This window comes from Bos indicus, chromosome 24, assembly GCF_029378745.1.
Source record: "Bos indicus isolate NIAB-ARS_2022 breed Sahiwal x Tharparkar chromosome 24, NIAB-ARS_B.indTharparkar_mat_pri_1.0, whole genome shotgun sequence".
Taxonomy (NCBI): domain Eukaryota; kingdom Metazoa; phylum Chordata; class Mammalia; order Artiodactyla; family Bovidae; genus Bos; species Bos indicus.
Window position 1 is genome coordinate 1,275,001 of NC_091783.1, and position 15,560 is coordinate 1,290,560.

General features: G+C 56.0%; 1 protein-coding gene across 5 annotated transcripts in view; it reads right to left on the reverse strand.

Annotated features, from left to right (window-relative positions):
* ATP9B (ATPase phospholipid transporting 9B (putative)) overlaps nt 1-15,560 on the reverse strand; it is a 151,452-nt gene that overhangs the window by 933 nt on the left and 134,959 nt on the right. For 3 of the 5 annotated variants that reach the window (XM_019986527.2, XM_070778625.1, XM_070778626.1), the window contains exons 16-28: nt 13,368-13,529; nt 12,703-12,795; nt 11,089-11,172; nt 10,820-10,990; nt 8,354-8,452; nt 6,395-6,484; nt 4,902-5,046; nt 4,690-4,754; nt 3,955-4,110; nt 3,617-3,681; nt 2,130-2,238; nt 1,811-1,868; nt 996-1,199 (exon numbers count right to left, since the gene is read on the reverse strand). In XM_019986527.2, coding sequence (XP_019842086.2) covers nt 996-1,199; nt 1,811-1,868; nt 2,130-2,238; nt 3,617-3,681; nt 3,955-4,110; nt 4,690-4,754; nt 4,902-5,046; nt 6,395-6,484; nt 8,354-8,452; nt 10,820-10,990; nt 11,089-11,172; nt 12,703-12,795; nt 13,368-13,529 — 1,501 coding nt within the window. The other 2 variants (XM_070778624.1, XR_011563738.1) reach the window with 2 other exon arrangements.

The following is a 15,560-nucleotide window of genomic DNA, read 5'->3' on the forward strand; positions in this document are numbered from 1 at the left end:
GGGCAAAGCTGCCCGAAGAACCACGGACGGCATGGGGCCCGGGAAGCAGAGGCCTGGTCTGCCCAGGGCTCACGGGGCCTGGGCAGTGTGGGCACGCCGTGAGGACCCGGCTCAAGCACAACAAACTGGAGGCCTGGTGCCATGTGCGGGACAGTGTGGATGCCCGTTGGGCACACATGGCAGCAGCCCTGTCCTTCTGACGAGTGCAGGACCGGGGCCCCGGGGGGTCATGAGGCGCCTCTGCAGGTGGATCAGGCCAGAGCGTCCCGGGGGAAGGGCCGGCGGGAAATGCCTCCCAGACGGGGGACGGGGCTCTCCTCAGTCGGGCGTCTCCAGCGTCTCCAGCGACGGCATTCAGCTGCCCGTCTACCCTTTCACTTCGCCCACTTGACAAAGTGCCGAAAGACTCAGCCCGCACCCGTTCCCTGGGAACCACAGCTCCCCCTGGGGCTCCGTCCACAGTTTCAGGTTCTGCCCTGCGTGTCCTGTACCTGTGCTCTGCACCCGCGTCCTGTCCTCTGCACTCTGAGCCCCACATCCTGTCCTCTGTGCTCTGAGCCCCGCATCCTATCCTCTGTCCTCTGCGCCCGCATCCTGTGTTCTGTGCTCTGCACCCGCGTCCTGTCCTCTATGCTCAGCCCTCTGTGCCCGCGTCCTGTCCTCTGTGCTCTGTGCCTGCGTCCTGTCCTCTGCTCCACGTCCTGTTCTTCACGCACACATGGGGGGTAGGGGGTGGGCGCGCGGGCCCTGTACTTTGAGCCTCTTCCCTGCAGCCTCAGCAGGAAGCAGGAAGAAGACCAAGGGGAGCATGCCCTTGGGGAGCCCAGCCCAGCTCTGGGCATCACTACATGGAACTCTGTCTCCCCGCAAAGTGAGCTGTGTGCTGTGAAGCTGTCTGCAATCCACACTGAAGATCATGTAGCAGAAGCAACAAGAAAATCACGTGGAAACCAGGAAGAGACAGTTATTCAGAGAACAACTGCATGGCAACTTACCAAAATATTCATTGAGGAAAGCCAGCGAGGCCACGTAGCAGCCGAGGCTGAGCAGCTGGGCCACGACCATGAGCCAGTGCCAGGTCCTGACGGTCAGCGCCACCATCAGCAGCTCCGTGAGCACCAGCGCCGTGAAGGAGATGGCCACCACGTGCACGAACTCAGACTCAAACAGCACCAGCGCCCCGAACATGAGGATGCCACCTGGGAGAGAGCACCGCCTTCCGCTGCGGCTGCCGGCTCCGTCACCGAGAGGCTGCCGCTAACGACATCGACCGTGCCAACAGACACGGGCCTGCACGGCTGGGGAGCTGAGCGGCGCCGCACAGACACTCTGGACGGGCAGCGGAGCGGCATCGGGGCAGGCCTTCCCCCCAGTTGGTGATCACGCCCTGGTGCCCGCTGCGGGTCTGGCCACTGCCCACACGCTCCATGGCACCTGTTTCTCTGGGACGCCACAAGGGCAGCCGGCTCCTTCTAACTACAGGGTCCAGATCTCGTCAAGCCCTGCCACCACGCCAAGAAAGCAAGCCACTGTGTGGGCTAGATGCTGTCATAAGGGCTGATTACGTTTTTCAGAATTGTCATTTATTTAAAACCAGGTCGGTTTTTAGGTGACCTGGACCAGTAAGAAACGCCAGCCCACACTGCGCTGGGAAGGGGCCAGCTGCTGGGGATCGACTCGCGAGATAAACAGACGGCGATCTTCAACTGTTGACGAAACATGGGGCCTGAGAAATTTAACCGGCAGGCAGAGCACCACTGCTAACAAGAGATAAGGCAGCTTCAGCCCAGGAGGAGAGAGTCTGTCTTACCTTGGTAAATGCTGATCAGAACCCAGACGAGGAAGGTCTTGAAGGATAAGGATCGCCCCTGGGGAGACAGGGGAGCAGCTCTGTCAGTGGCGCAGCACGTGTGTCTCGTGGCCGCGTGTGGGTAGCCTGTGAAGACCCCAGGCCCGCGGCCCACCAAGGTATGAACCCCGGCAGCTCCAGGGGGCGGGAGCCGACCCCACCTGAGGACGACGCTGACCCAGGGCCACGGTTCCCACAGAAAGAGGATGCGCCCTCCTCACAAGCACAGTCTCATGCGGAGCACTGCAGCTCCCCCCCGCTTGGGTCTAGCGGGCCGCACCTTGGTGAGGTCCTTGTACAGCTCTGGGTACAGCATGGCCATCTCCGGCTTCACATCCTGGTCCAGCACCAGCGAGAACACGGGGAACATGGTGTAGACGGTTGCGTACCTGAAGGAGAGCAGGGCGGTTACCCCGGGAGCACACCTCTTCCACCAGAGGCCAAAGGCAAACTCTAAACAGAACAAAACAAGTTGGCAACAGAGCAGAACCTGTCCTAAAGCACTGGAACAATGCCTACAAGCCACAATGCTCACAGGCAGCGGAATCCAAATTTTCGGTTTTAATTAAAGCTTTTTAATTAAAACTTTGAGATTGCTGCAGACGTCAGAACAGTTATCACAGAGAACCCAGACAGACCCCGAGGAGCCGTTAGCCAGCTCCCCCCAGTGGCCGCATCTCCAGAACTGCAGCCAGCCTGAGGCCGGGAGGCCACAGGGGGCCCTGGAGCCCGCCTGGAGTCTCCCTCTGCCCCTCCGACCCCCTGGCACCTGTTCTCCATGTCATAATTGTTGTTGCCTAACGGCGACAGGCCAGCATCACACTGCGGGCGCCAGCGTCTGGACTCTTGCTCAGCTGGTCCCTGGTCCCTGGCTCTGGGCAGGGCAGTTCCACACCCCCTTCTCTGCAGTGCATCTGTGTCAGCCCATTTTTGGTTATTACTAATACAAATAAAGCGGCTACAGACTGCACAGGGTTTTTGTTCTGTAAAGGTAAGCTCGATTATTTCTGACAGGGGTGCCAACCGGGGCCGGAGGACCAGGGGTGCAGGCAGCTGTGTGCTTCGTTTCAGCAGAAGTCGCTGAGCTCGCCACAGTGCCCAACCCGCCGCCTCAGGTCCGCTGCCTAGCAGCCCAAGCCTTCATCCCTGGGCTGCAGGGACACGACTCAGTGGATCTCCTGAGTCAGCTGTTGGGCGTCGGGGCTTCGCAGGACCGCGCTGAATAGAGGAGGGGTCTTCCTGTGGCAATGGGCACACGGAGGTGAGGGCTGTTGGGCCGTAGGTTTACTCTTATCTCTGGGCTGCTTTCCCACTGTGCGCTCCTGCCGGGGCTGTAGAGGCCTGGGAGCCCCCTTCTTGCCAACACCTAGCGAGGTCTGTGGTCTTAACTCAGCTGTGCTCCCCCAGGAGGCCTCCCGGTGGCTGTCCCAGGATGTCAGGCCCGTCCCAGCGCTGTCTGCCCTTCGTGTCTTTGCCGCTAACTTCACGTCCTGCTAGGAAGAACCATGTCCGGCGGGAGGGTGCGGGCCCAGGAAGGGGCGGCCCTGCTTGGATGCAGTGTGGCTTCCCCAGAAAAACAGCTTCTAAGGAGAACAGGTGACAGCGGGATCGCCGGGGGACAGACGGAGAGGGGCCACCTCCCACGCGCACGTGTGTGATCGTCCTGACTCTGCCCATGTGGGAAGCGCTCCGGCTATGGCCTCCCAGGTTCCCAAGGACCCGTCCTCCCGACGTGCGGCCACTGCGTGTGCTGGATGGTCCACTTACCCCACCATGAGGAAACCCTGGTACAGAGGGACCGATGCAAAGTAGAAGACGGAGGAGAACACAGCCTGGAGGGAGAGAGCAGTGACGCAGGTCCCGACGGGTGGTCAAAACGCGAGGCACCCAAGGAGCCACCGCCCACGGCCCACCGCCCTCCTGGAATGCGGGGGCGGCGGAATGGGGTGGGCTGGGGCGGGATTGGGGGGGCTGGGCTGGGACTGGGTGGGGTTGGAAGCGGGGATTGGGGTGGTGCTGGGGGCGGGGATTGGGATGGGGCCAGGGCGGGGACTGGGAGCGGGGATGGTGAATTGGGGTGGGGCTGGGGGCACGGCGGGACGCACCTGCATCGTGGAGATGATGAGGCCCCGGTGCATGACGAACTGGCCGAGTGCCGCCGAGCGCTTGTAGCTGCTGCGCCCGTGCACCATGAGCAGACGGCCAACGTGCTTGAACCGCGTGATGGAGAAGTCAGCTGCCAGTGAGGCCTGCCGCCCCTCCTGCAAGGGCGGGTGGGGTGCTCAGGACAGGCCGAACCCACCAGGGAGCGACATGCTGCTGGGGACGGGCCTGCGGGGCGTGTCCGACCCACAGCTCCCGGGAGCACAGAGTGGGCGGAACTGTGCGGGCCCCCTGCCCAAGGGAGTCCACTCTCGGCTGAGGAGCGGCCGCTGCCCCCGGGACCTCGGGAGGGTCCAGCTCCAGCACTGTGGGCGTCCCAGGATCTAAGCAGGGACCTCGGGCGTCTGCAAGCCAGTCCTTGCAACCTGTCGCCTCAGCTGGAGCTGCCAACTCACGCCCCACCACAAGCAGCTGCAGGTTCAGCTGTGACCAGACACCCGACTGGGCCCAGGAAGCAAAGGAGCTGGGACCCCGTGCATGCCCCGTCTCTCTGGGTGTTTTCACGTGAGCTCAGAGGACAGACTGGCCAGGGAACCGGGTCGTAGCAGGTCGTGACTGTCCCCACCTGGCCTTCAGGGAGCTGCTCCTACAGGGCAGTGGGCCCCACCTTGCCCCCTCCCACCCATGTGGTGGAGCCACCCAGAGCAGGTGCTGGGTGCAGGGAGGGCAGGCCGCACCTTCCCCTCGATGCCGATCCCGCAGTCCGCCGCCTGGATCATGCTCACGTCGTTCCCTCCGTCACCTGAGGCAGGGAACGGGGTGTGAGGAGGGCCTGCAGGGCCCGCCTCCCTCGCTGACAGCAGACAGGGGTCTGGACCCCGGGTACCATGCCGCTGGAGTCCAGCCAGCGGGGAGTGCGGCACCCGTCCCGGTGCATGGGGATGCTCACCGATGGCGCAGGTGCGGCGGCCTGTGTGTTGCTGCAGCAGCTTGACGATGTGGGCCTTCTGGGTGGGCGAGCAGCGGCAGCAGACCACGGCTGGGCACTGGCAGGCCAGCTCCACAAACTCGTGCTCGTAGTACTTCAAGCAGACCTGGGGGAGGAGCGGGCCCGGGTTCACCGCCACAGACAGAGAGTGGATGTACAGCTCGAAGGCCAGGGCTCCAGGGCGGCCTCTGACCAGCCCGCCTCGGCCCCCCTGAGAAGATCTTAGTCTCTGGTCACATGGAACACTTTGATCCCTAGCTCCCCATCTTGGCTGGGAAACTAAAGATCCCCCAGAGCTGCCTAAAGGCTGCGGGGCCCCATGGCTGAGCTGGATACCCCGAGTTACGGCTGTGGCTCTGCTGCCCAGGCCCTGTGGTCCTGTGCGGTTCTGCGGGGGCCACTGAGCAGACTTGGGAGGTGCGGAGCCCAGCAGCGTGGGTGGCAGGCTCTGTGACCACGGCCACCAGCCCCTCCCGGGTCCACAGGGAGAGCGAAAACGTGGCGCCATCCGCAGGCACAGACGGCACGGCCATCTCTGCTGCTCCCCCGGGAAGTGTGGGTGCTGCCTGCACCCTGATGGGCTGGCCTGTGTCCCACTGACAAGGTGGGACACAAAAGGACCCACCACTCCGCCCAGACTCCTAGAAACGTCTGCGAGAACCGTCGGCAAACTGCAGAGGGCGTGGGTGCCCGGCACCCCCTTGTCTGGGTAACTGTGGCCGCCAGGCCCATGAGCAGAGTGAGTGGAGGGGACCGGACAGAGGGGATGGCCCAGACATCCATGAGCCACCCGCCCCATGCGGGGGTCTCCAGGAGCACAGGGTCTCCCGGGTCCCGGGCCACTGCTGGACGTCTGTGTGTGGATGAATTTAGATCACGAGGTGCGTACCAGAGCCAGGACTCCACAGTGGCCACGCTGCTAGCACGGAGCAGGCTCCAGGCGCCCAGAGAGGGGCTGAGGGACTGAGGGAGCCAGCAGCAGAGCAGAGGCGAGAGCTGTGCGGGCCAGGCTCTCACCGCAGCACAGCGGCCACTCCTCAGGGCCCACCCCTCACAGGGCTGCATGCGGCCTGCTGAGAGCAGAGACCCAGAAACAGTGCCGATGAGCAAGGCAGCCTGGCAGGTACACCTGTGGAAGCCCACAGGCCGCCAGACAGACAGACAGGTCTAGGGGCAGGACGAGCCTCACCTCCAGGGAGGACAGACAGACAGGTCTAGGGGTAGGTGTGGCCTCACCTCCAGGAAGAAGGACAGACAGACAGACAGGTCTAGGGGGTAGGTGCGGCCTCACCTCCAGGGAGAAGGACAGACAGACAGACAGGTCTAGGGGAAGGACAAGCCTTACCTCCAGGGAGGACAGACAGACAGACAGACAGGTCTAGGGGCAGGATGCGGACTCACCTCCAGGGAGAAGGACAGACAGACACACAGGTCTGGGGCAGGACGAGCCTCACCTCCAGGGAGTCCCCGGAAATGACCAGTGCGCAGTCATGTTTCCTTCGAAAGGCATTCAGCTCCAGGTGGGCTTCTCCGCGGCTGGTCACCTCCACGAAAGGAGAGAAAGGCCCAGTTAGCATGATGGAGCTCCAGACACAGGAAACGCTGTAACAAACTGTCTTCTGAATTTCTCCTGCAGTGCTGGCAGTAAACAATATCATTGTTTCCCAATTTGTGGCAACTCAGAGCAGGAGACACATTGGGAAGAGCAGGGCAAGTTCTCCAAGTGCAGTAAGATGAGGTGAGCGGAGACGGCAGTCCCGCCCCCGTGAGCGCTCAGGAGCACACGCGAGTGAGCACACGGCGGCCACGAATGGACAGTCTACAGTCTCGGGGTTGGGCGGTCCGGTGGGTCTGAGGAGACCGAGCAGGGGGTGGGGAACGGAAGGACCATTTACAGACGCCTCGTTCATAACAAGGTGAGTGAGCAAAATGCTTGCTTTGTGTTTTGGTCATGAGTTTCAACTCTTTGTAGTTCAGGCCAACTAAGTATCTGGAGGATTAAACGATGTAAAATCGAGCCATAATCTCAAAATACCATTAATTTTAGGATGCAAACATTTCAGAAGCCAACACACCAGTTTTTGACATTCTTCCTGTGGAGATTTTATGGGGCATAAAAGAAATGATATATTATATAGGACTAAAATAAAGTTTCATGTGTTTCAAATTAATCCCAGACTCATCTTTAAGTAGGTAGTTTTTATTATGGAGATTTTATTTGTGGGGCTATAACACTGAAAAGTCAACAAAAATTGATCTGAAATTTTATCAGAATCATTAATAATTTAATTGCAAATAGTAGTCTGCAGGGCCTAATTTGTGATTCTGATGCTCCGAGACAAATGACATTTACATGTAAATTATATTCAAATCACTACTTCTGTAGGTGCAAGTGCTTCATCTGGAAGACAGACACACACCATGTGTGCTCAGCCACCATCAATCAAGACCCAAGAAACTTTTATTTCTTGTTTGAATCAAATTTCATCATAACTAACAGATACAGTAAACACATTAATTTAGATCATTTCTATTAATTTCCTTTGATCTAATTAAGGGAGAACATTTAATCTGAAGATGGCGGTAAATTAAAAACACGTCTACTTTGCATTTACAGCTTGTCTCACAAAAGCGGCCTCTAGACCGCATATAACGTGTATGATGACTAAGAGACAGACATTATTATTTCTTGGCTGTGCCACACACCTTGTGGGATCTTAGTTTCCAGGCCAGGGGTTGAACCCAAGGCCTTGGCAGAGAAAGCACCAAGTCCTAACCACTGGACCACTGCTGCTGCTGCCGCCAAGTCGCTTCAGTCATGTCCGACTCTGTGTGACCCCACAGACGGCAGCCCACCAGGCTCCCCTGTCCCTGGGATTCTCCAGGCAAGAACACTGGAGTGGGTTGCCATTTCCTTCTCCAATGCATGAAAGTGAAAAGTGAAAGTGAAGTCGCTCAGTCGTGTCCGACCCTTAGCGACCCCATGGACTGCAGCCCACCAGGCTCCTCTGTCCATGGGATTCTCCAGGCAAGAGTACTGGAGTGGGGTGCCATTGCCTTCTCCGACTGGACCACTAGGGAACTCTAATTTTTTAAATCACTACACACTTTTATAAATCAAATGGAAAGTGATGGCAGTATGTCTGTTTTAAAATAGATATTTAGTTAATAATTCTAATAGTACTACAGGAAAATACTCTTGAATGTGTATCTTGTTTCACTCTATCAAAAGCAGCTTTTTGATCACATTAATATATGTAACTAATAGAAATCTGTTTTTAACATTTATAAATTGAGCAAGGAAATTATTTCTCTTTTTAAATAGGTATCTAGTAATTAATTTACATTCTCATAAAACCAGTAAATTTTAATTTAAAACGTTTAAAGTCCAAAGGGATGTGGACTACACTTACCGGCCTGAAAACATGCGTGTCCTGCGTTCGCGACACCAGGTGGGAACTCTTGGCGATGCACGTGGCGGTCTCCAGCTTGTCGCCTGTCAGCATCCAGATCTAGGAGACAGTCCTAGTGGGTGAGCCCCAGCTCTGGCACGCGTTCACTTCTTTAGTCTCTATCCTTGGACACCTGCACCTACAGCGTCACTATTCACAACAGCCAAAACGTGCAGTGAGGCAAGAGTCCACGGACGGACAGTGGAGACACCAGTGTGGGCCCTCCATACAGGGCAGGCGGTTCCGACACCTGCTACAATGGGGGCGGGCCTCGAGGACACTGTGCTGAGTGGAACAAACCAGCTGGCAAGGGAAACACTGCCTGATCGCGCCTAAGTGCGGTCCCTAGAGGAGTCGGACTCAGAGAGACCAAGTGGACCGGCAGGTGCTGGGGCTGCGGGAGGGACAGCTGGCAGCCCAGGGGCAGTTTCGTCTTGAAACTGGAGCGTGAAGGCAGGCGGCGGCTGCACGGACTCAAGTGCGCCTAGTGTCACCGCTCCGTGCACCGGGGACTGTAAAGATGGAATGAGAACGTCTCAGACGACGTGCTGACGGCAACAGCAAGGGCAGAGTAATGTTCAGACGAGCCAGCTGGAGCCGGGGCAGGCGAAGGACTGGGGCAGGAGCCTCATGGCCGAAGGGCCACAGGGCTGAGGACCCGACCCGAGATTCTTGTGTGACCTGTGAGCTTCTCAGTTGAAAGCTGGGGTTCAAGATGGGTTGACGGGCAGTGGTTAAGCCAGAAATTATGTCAGATAAGGCATGTTGAACAAGACCATGAAGAATAAAAAGATCTAGCCCATTTATTATTGTAGTTATTTTATTTAACTTTTGCTGCGCCCTGTGGCTTACGGTATCTCAGTTTCCCAACTAGGGACTAAACTTGGGCCGTGGAAGCCCAGAATCCTAACCACTAGGCGACCAAGGAACTCCAGAGACCACTCTTACTTATAAATATCACACACATGCAGTATTACTGTGTAATTCTCCCTAGCCTGAAAAGCAAAATCAGCACACTTTATACATAATGGAATGGTTTATACACACTTCTGTAACATCAGTAGTTTCTATCCTCTGAATTTTCCAGGTGTTCTATGTATCAGACACAAGTGTGAATTTGGGGGCACAGGACGCAAACTTACATGGTGTACTGGCTCTCTGCTCAGTGGCTCCTTTCAGTGTCTGAGGATTTGTGTTTTTTATTTCCATTACACATTTAGATTCACTTTACTGAGCCTAGATCTGAGATTATGACACCTCATTGTGACAAGGTTGGAAACAAGGCACAGTACAAGAATCCCCACTCCCGACAATCCGGTGACCGTGACCTGCGGGTGCCATGGCTCACGCTCAGAGGACGGGCCGAAACCGCATCCTTCCATGGGACGGGACAAAGGAGTCTGCATCTTTAGATGGAAAACGGGGAGGAACTAGGGCAGAGCCTCACCCGGGGCTCAGGGAGCAGCTACTGCAGACACCCACACCTCTACATGGGGCGCGCGCACTGCCCGGCTCGCCGACCACCCAGGACACCGCAAGCTGGACTGGCGGAGCTCAGGAAGAAACATGGTGGACGGGCAGGCTGTCCGCTCTAACCTGTCTCGCATCTCTACCCAACTTCCTGGCCAGGCGGGCTAAGGTTGGCTCAGCGCTCGGAGTCCAAGCTGCTCTCTAATTCTGACTCCCACCTGGATAGCAGCTCGGACCCCTGTGGCGGCCCCACTGCGCCCCTCAGTGGGCGGGGAATCTCCTGTGTTCCTCTGTGCTGTCATGGCGCCCTCATCTAGGTGTGCCAAGGGCATTGTTATCTGAAGCTGGCATGCCTTTGTGTCCTGACACTTCCCCCTAGTTGGCTCTCTGGTCCAGCAAGACACAAGTGTTTCTTTTCAGTAAAATTCTCAAAAGTGGAAGGCCTGTTCTGAGGCAGCACGTTTCTTGCCCCCCAAAAACCGCACTTCAGCTTCAGTGAGAGCACGGAAGGCAAGAAAACAAACTGAAACTCACACCCAAATCCCTCGTCTCCCCAGACCCGAAGAGGACAAACTGCTGGGAAGCCAGCTGGTCTGTGGGTCAGTAGGCAGCATCATGAAGTTTATGGGAAACCCCCAAAGTGAGTACAGGCTGCGGTGCAGGCAGCTCGGGCCAGGCCAGGGGGCAACCAGCTTGCCCTGGGAGTGCCTACAAGCTGGGGGTGGTGTGGAACTGCCCGAACCTCTAAGGATGGACGTCCAGCTGGGGACACGGAGGTTTCCAGATGTGCTGGTTTCTTCTCCAAAGGTCATGCAAAGACCTCTGCTTACAGACACTTCCACACTACGTCTTATTTGAGTTCCAAGGGACCACCTTTGGGGGACAGGGTACTGAGTTCCAGGGGACTACCCCTGGGGGACAGGGTACCTGGTTCAGGGGACCACTCCCAGGACGTACCTTGATGCCAGCGTTGCGCAGCATCTCCAGGGTGGGCCTCACGTCTGCCTGCAGCTGGTCCTCCACGCCCGTCAGGCACAGCAGCTCCATCTCCCGCTCCAGGCTCTCCACCACAGCGGCCACCTTGAGCGTCCGGTCGTGGAGGCTCAGCTTGGCCTGGTTGTAGCGGCTCTGGGGATGATGGTGAAGCTGTGAGTCATGCTGGATCGACCGAGGCTGGATGCCCTGCCCACCCAGCGACAGTGGCCCCAGGGGAGCTGCCCGCTCACCTCGAAGTCCTGGTACTGCTCCTCCGTGAGTGCCCTCTTGGCCACCACGAGCGTGCGCAGGCCTTCGCGGGCCATGTTCCCACACTGGGAGAGCACAGGCAGGTCACAGGCTTGCCATGGGCTCGGCACCCCCCGCACGGCCACTACCACGGCTTCCCCCGGGAGTGGGCAGCAGACGGGCATCGCAGAAGGAGCCGCACCCCAGTGCCTCCAGCTGGTCTACAGAGGAGGTGCTGGAGGGCAGGCCTCATGCCATCGCCCTTTCCACCACACGAGGGCAAGTGTTGGTGGTTTTGTTTTTCCAGTTTGGGGAAAAAGTTTATAAGCAAAATTCCACTCGGGTGCTTCCCTGACACAGAACAGCTCCTGTAAACTCAGGCTCCAAGAACCTGCGGGCTTTTGAATAAACAGAAGGCCCTCAGACAACAACAGTACTACAACAGACGCGGGCGGGGGTCGAAAGATGTGTCCACGGAACAAACTACAATGTTGGAAATAAACGCATAAAGGATTTTTAATAAAGTTATCTTTGTGAAAAACAATCTGACATTATCTGTCTGTTGTTGCAAGACATTTATTGATTTGACCTCATAAAGCTAAATAAATTAAACAAGGATTTTATAATTAATTGCACATCATTATGACCAAAAGTAATTTTTATGGCATTTTACTAGGTCTTCAGGGAGTTTAATTTATTCATGTCCCTGATTAAATCCAGTGCCTGAAGGAGCTATTGATTCATATTGCCAATACCGCCATGGACGTGGGCTGTGCTCCCTGGACTGACAGACCGACTCGGGCGTGCAGCGGGGGCGGGGCACACCGGACCCCGGCCACAACGGGCACCGCGCGGGGGTCGCGCCCTGACTTCAGGGCGTTAGTTCTCCTGAGTCTAACTCTTTGTTAACACATAATGGGGCACACCGGACCCCGGCCACAACGGGCACCGCGCGGGGGTCGCGCCCTGACTTCAGGGCGTTAGTTCTCCTCTGAGTCTAACTCTTTGTTAACACATAAATGTGAACAACAAGTACAAGTCATACTTGTTTAGGGAGAATTTGATGAAAATATAGGATTGGTTATATCTGGGTCTTACTTTCCATGTTTGAAGTGAATATTATGTACAAATTAGAGTTAGAGTAAAATTCTAACTAAATTAGGTTACAAAATAAGTATCAGGTTAAAATACAACTCTGCATACAAAGACAATATTAATTCATATTTTTTAGTGACTGATTAGTGATGCTATTTCTTCACCAACATAAAATATTCTTCATAAGGACCCGCCTGCATATATCCATGTATATTCACACAAAACCCCAAACGCTAGCTGTTCACACAGCAAATGCGTGTTTTATCACCAGCTCTCCCACCTCTCCTGCTCTACGGGCTGGCTGGTGTCTGGTAGAACCCGGAACCTCGGTTCGTGCGGCGACCCCAGTGAGTACCCACAGCTTGCGGCCTGCGCTGCGTCAAGAGCCTGCAGACGCAGCGAGCGCATACCTCCTCCTCCAGCCAGAACCCGGAACCTCGGTTCGCGCGGCGACCCCCGTGAGTACCCACAGCTCGCGGCCTGCGCTGCGTCAAGAGCCTGCAGACGCAGCGAGCGCATACCTCCTCCTCCAGCCAATCGTTGTATTGCACGATGGAGGCCATGGCCACGTCGGCGCCCTTCATGTAGAACGTGATCTCTGCTGTGGACTCGTCCTGCAACGAGACATGCCCGCTGAGGCCAGGCTGCCTGGACGGAACGGCTGGAGACAGCAGCCCCGGGAGAGCCTTTCTCCGGGCGGGCTGCTCAAACACCCCCTCTGCAGGGCCACGTCCTCCCTGGGCGCCCAGGCCAATCGCAGCCGAGGCCACGACGGCAGCTCGAGAGGTGCTATGCTGAGGCTTCTGAAGTAAAACCTGTACACACACATGTGCCTGGGACTGCAAGGTAAATTCTCTCAAATTTTCATAGTTTGAATGAGCTTCTAGTTTAGCCAACATCCAAGATGTATTTGTGGTATTTGCTAGAAAAATTTGACAGCAACTTCATGGTCATAAGCCAGTCTTCAGGTAAACTCTTCAGCGGCTACTGCAGTGGAAAACAAAGACGCTCGAGCTGATTTCAAAACTCACCAGTAACACCTTATACTCACTCTGCCTTAGTCGTCACGACCACTGGAGCATAAGTTATCAGTCTGAATTTTGGGACAAGCATAAAGCCCTGCAAGGAGCCTTAGCGGCCCTGCAGTGAGCAGAGCCGACTCTGGCTGGGGCAGGGGCGGGCATACCCTGACGATGACCCCCATGCGCTTGCTCTCCGATGTGAAGGGGAAGGTCTGAAGGATGCAGTAGGTGAGGATCTGGCCGCCGGGGGTCCGCAGCTGCATGGACGTGAGGTCTCTGCTGACCAGCGTGAGGCCGACGCTCTCTGTCCACTGCACCAGGGCCACCTGCAGGGGACCCGTGAGGTGTGAGGCTACCCGAGGGGGACTGGCGAGGTGTGAGGCCACCGCTCCCTGCTGGGGGAGCGTGTCAGGCCAGCATCAGCGAGCTCACTGAGACGCCACCAGGAGACAAAGCTAGCCCTGCTTGTTCTGAGGCCTTTCTAGGGGACCCTGGCCACTCCAGGGTCCAAGAGCATGTGAACATGACACAGTGAGTCACCGTGGAGCTGGAATTAGAACCCGCCTTCCCCGGATTTCCAGCACGTTACTAGGATACTAGAGAAGGCCGGGCCCTAACAAGATGCTACAAGGATACAGGACTATAATTTAGAGCATCAGTGATGTTCCCCAAATTATAGCATTCAAAAGGGACACATGGACATCAGCAGAGGCATGTCAAGGGGGGCAAGTCAACTACCCCACAGCCTCATGCAAACGAGAACTGAAAGTGAAACTCCGTACACGTTCCTACACAACCTCTTTGTATCTGCACGTGATCCGGACCCCAAGGTTCTCCTTCAGTCTACGCAGTGAAAGGTTACCATTATATCCTGACCTATAAATTGTATCTTCCTGTGAACACCCTATCATCTCGTTGGGCCCACTGCAGTCAGGATGCAAGTTTCTATATTTGGTGACTCACATCTGTTTATTATTTAGCTTATGCTTGGTTTCACAACCCCTTGGAGGTAGCATTTATCACAAAAAATCAGTTGGGCTTCTGCTACCTAGCCTAGCATCCGTGTAGCTGTTCTTAGTGAGCATTCTGTGGTTTAACTGTCTGTTGCCAACAAAAGGAAAAGTGTTCAGAATGGCAACGGTATAGACACTTTAGAATAGACATTTTAGTTACTGTTCTGATGTTAGTTTCTGGGCAAAACTCTCTCTGATAAAATAAAACTTAACATTTCTGAGCAGGTCTGTAAACAAACAGCCACAGAGGATGGACAGGAGCGCACAGGACTCCTTGTCATGTGCTCAGCACCCCAGCCACTGCCACCTGCGGCCACACACGTGGGGCCGTGGGGCCTGAGAGGGCAGAGGGTCTCCCCGGCTCTGAGCTTCGCCACCCTGCCTCGGCGTGCCTCGGGGCTGCAGTCGGCCTCACGGAGTCCAGGCCGCACTCTCTGAACATCTGAAGTAAACTAGTGCTGTTCTTTTTAGACAGATTTGAGGAGTAACTTCACATCCAGAGGTGTGACACGTAGCAGTGAAAGGAAGGACAATTTCTAAGGTACTGACAGTTTGACTGTATTTTCTTCCTAAAGATGATTAAGCAATTAAAATACACATGCTGTTTGAAAGCATAATGTCTCCTAACGCAGAATGAAGGGCATCAGCCAAGGGTCGGGGAGGCTCTTCACGTGACTCGGGCTCTGCTGGCCACACCCACCCCCAGAGGCCCTGCACAGACTGGGCGGCAGTGGTCCACTCAGACCCCTGTGGCAGAAGCGACCATCCAGTTACAGAGCTGGACAACAGCGAGGGGGTCTACGATGGCCTCAGGGCAGACCCTCGAAGCCTGCTGTGTTCAGGGCTCCACCCCCAGTGACCAGCACCACAGACACCTCTTGAACCAAGGAGAAAGAATCTCTTCTTCAAGATGGTTGAACAGTGGGAAGCTCAACGTGACACTGAAGACAGGAGAGAACACACGGAGCCCTGTCTGAGCACTGGCTCGTGTGTGGCAGTCTTCTGGGTCCTGGAAGAGACGGGGGTGAAGAGCTTGTCCAGCGTCATCTGGGCTTTGAGAGTAAAAACCCAATTTTCACCCTAGAAGTCACTAGTTCATGGTTAGCCACTTCTTCACAAGCAAAATGTCATCGCTCGAAAGACGCACCCAGGCTGCTCTATGGTCCCATACAGCCTGTGTTCGCACCTGTTTTTGGTGGCGCAGGTGTTCAAATTTTTTGCTTCTGTTTAAACCGGGTGATTGTTTTCTCATGATCGAGTTTTTCAAGTTCTTTTATCTGTACTGGTTACCGGTCATTTGTCAGGTATGTATTTTGCAAACACATCCTACAAGTCTGTGGTTTG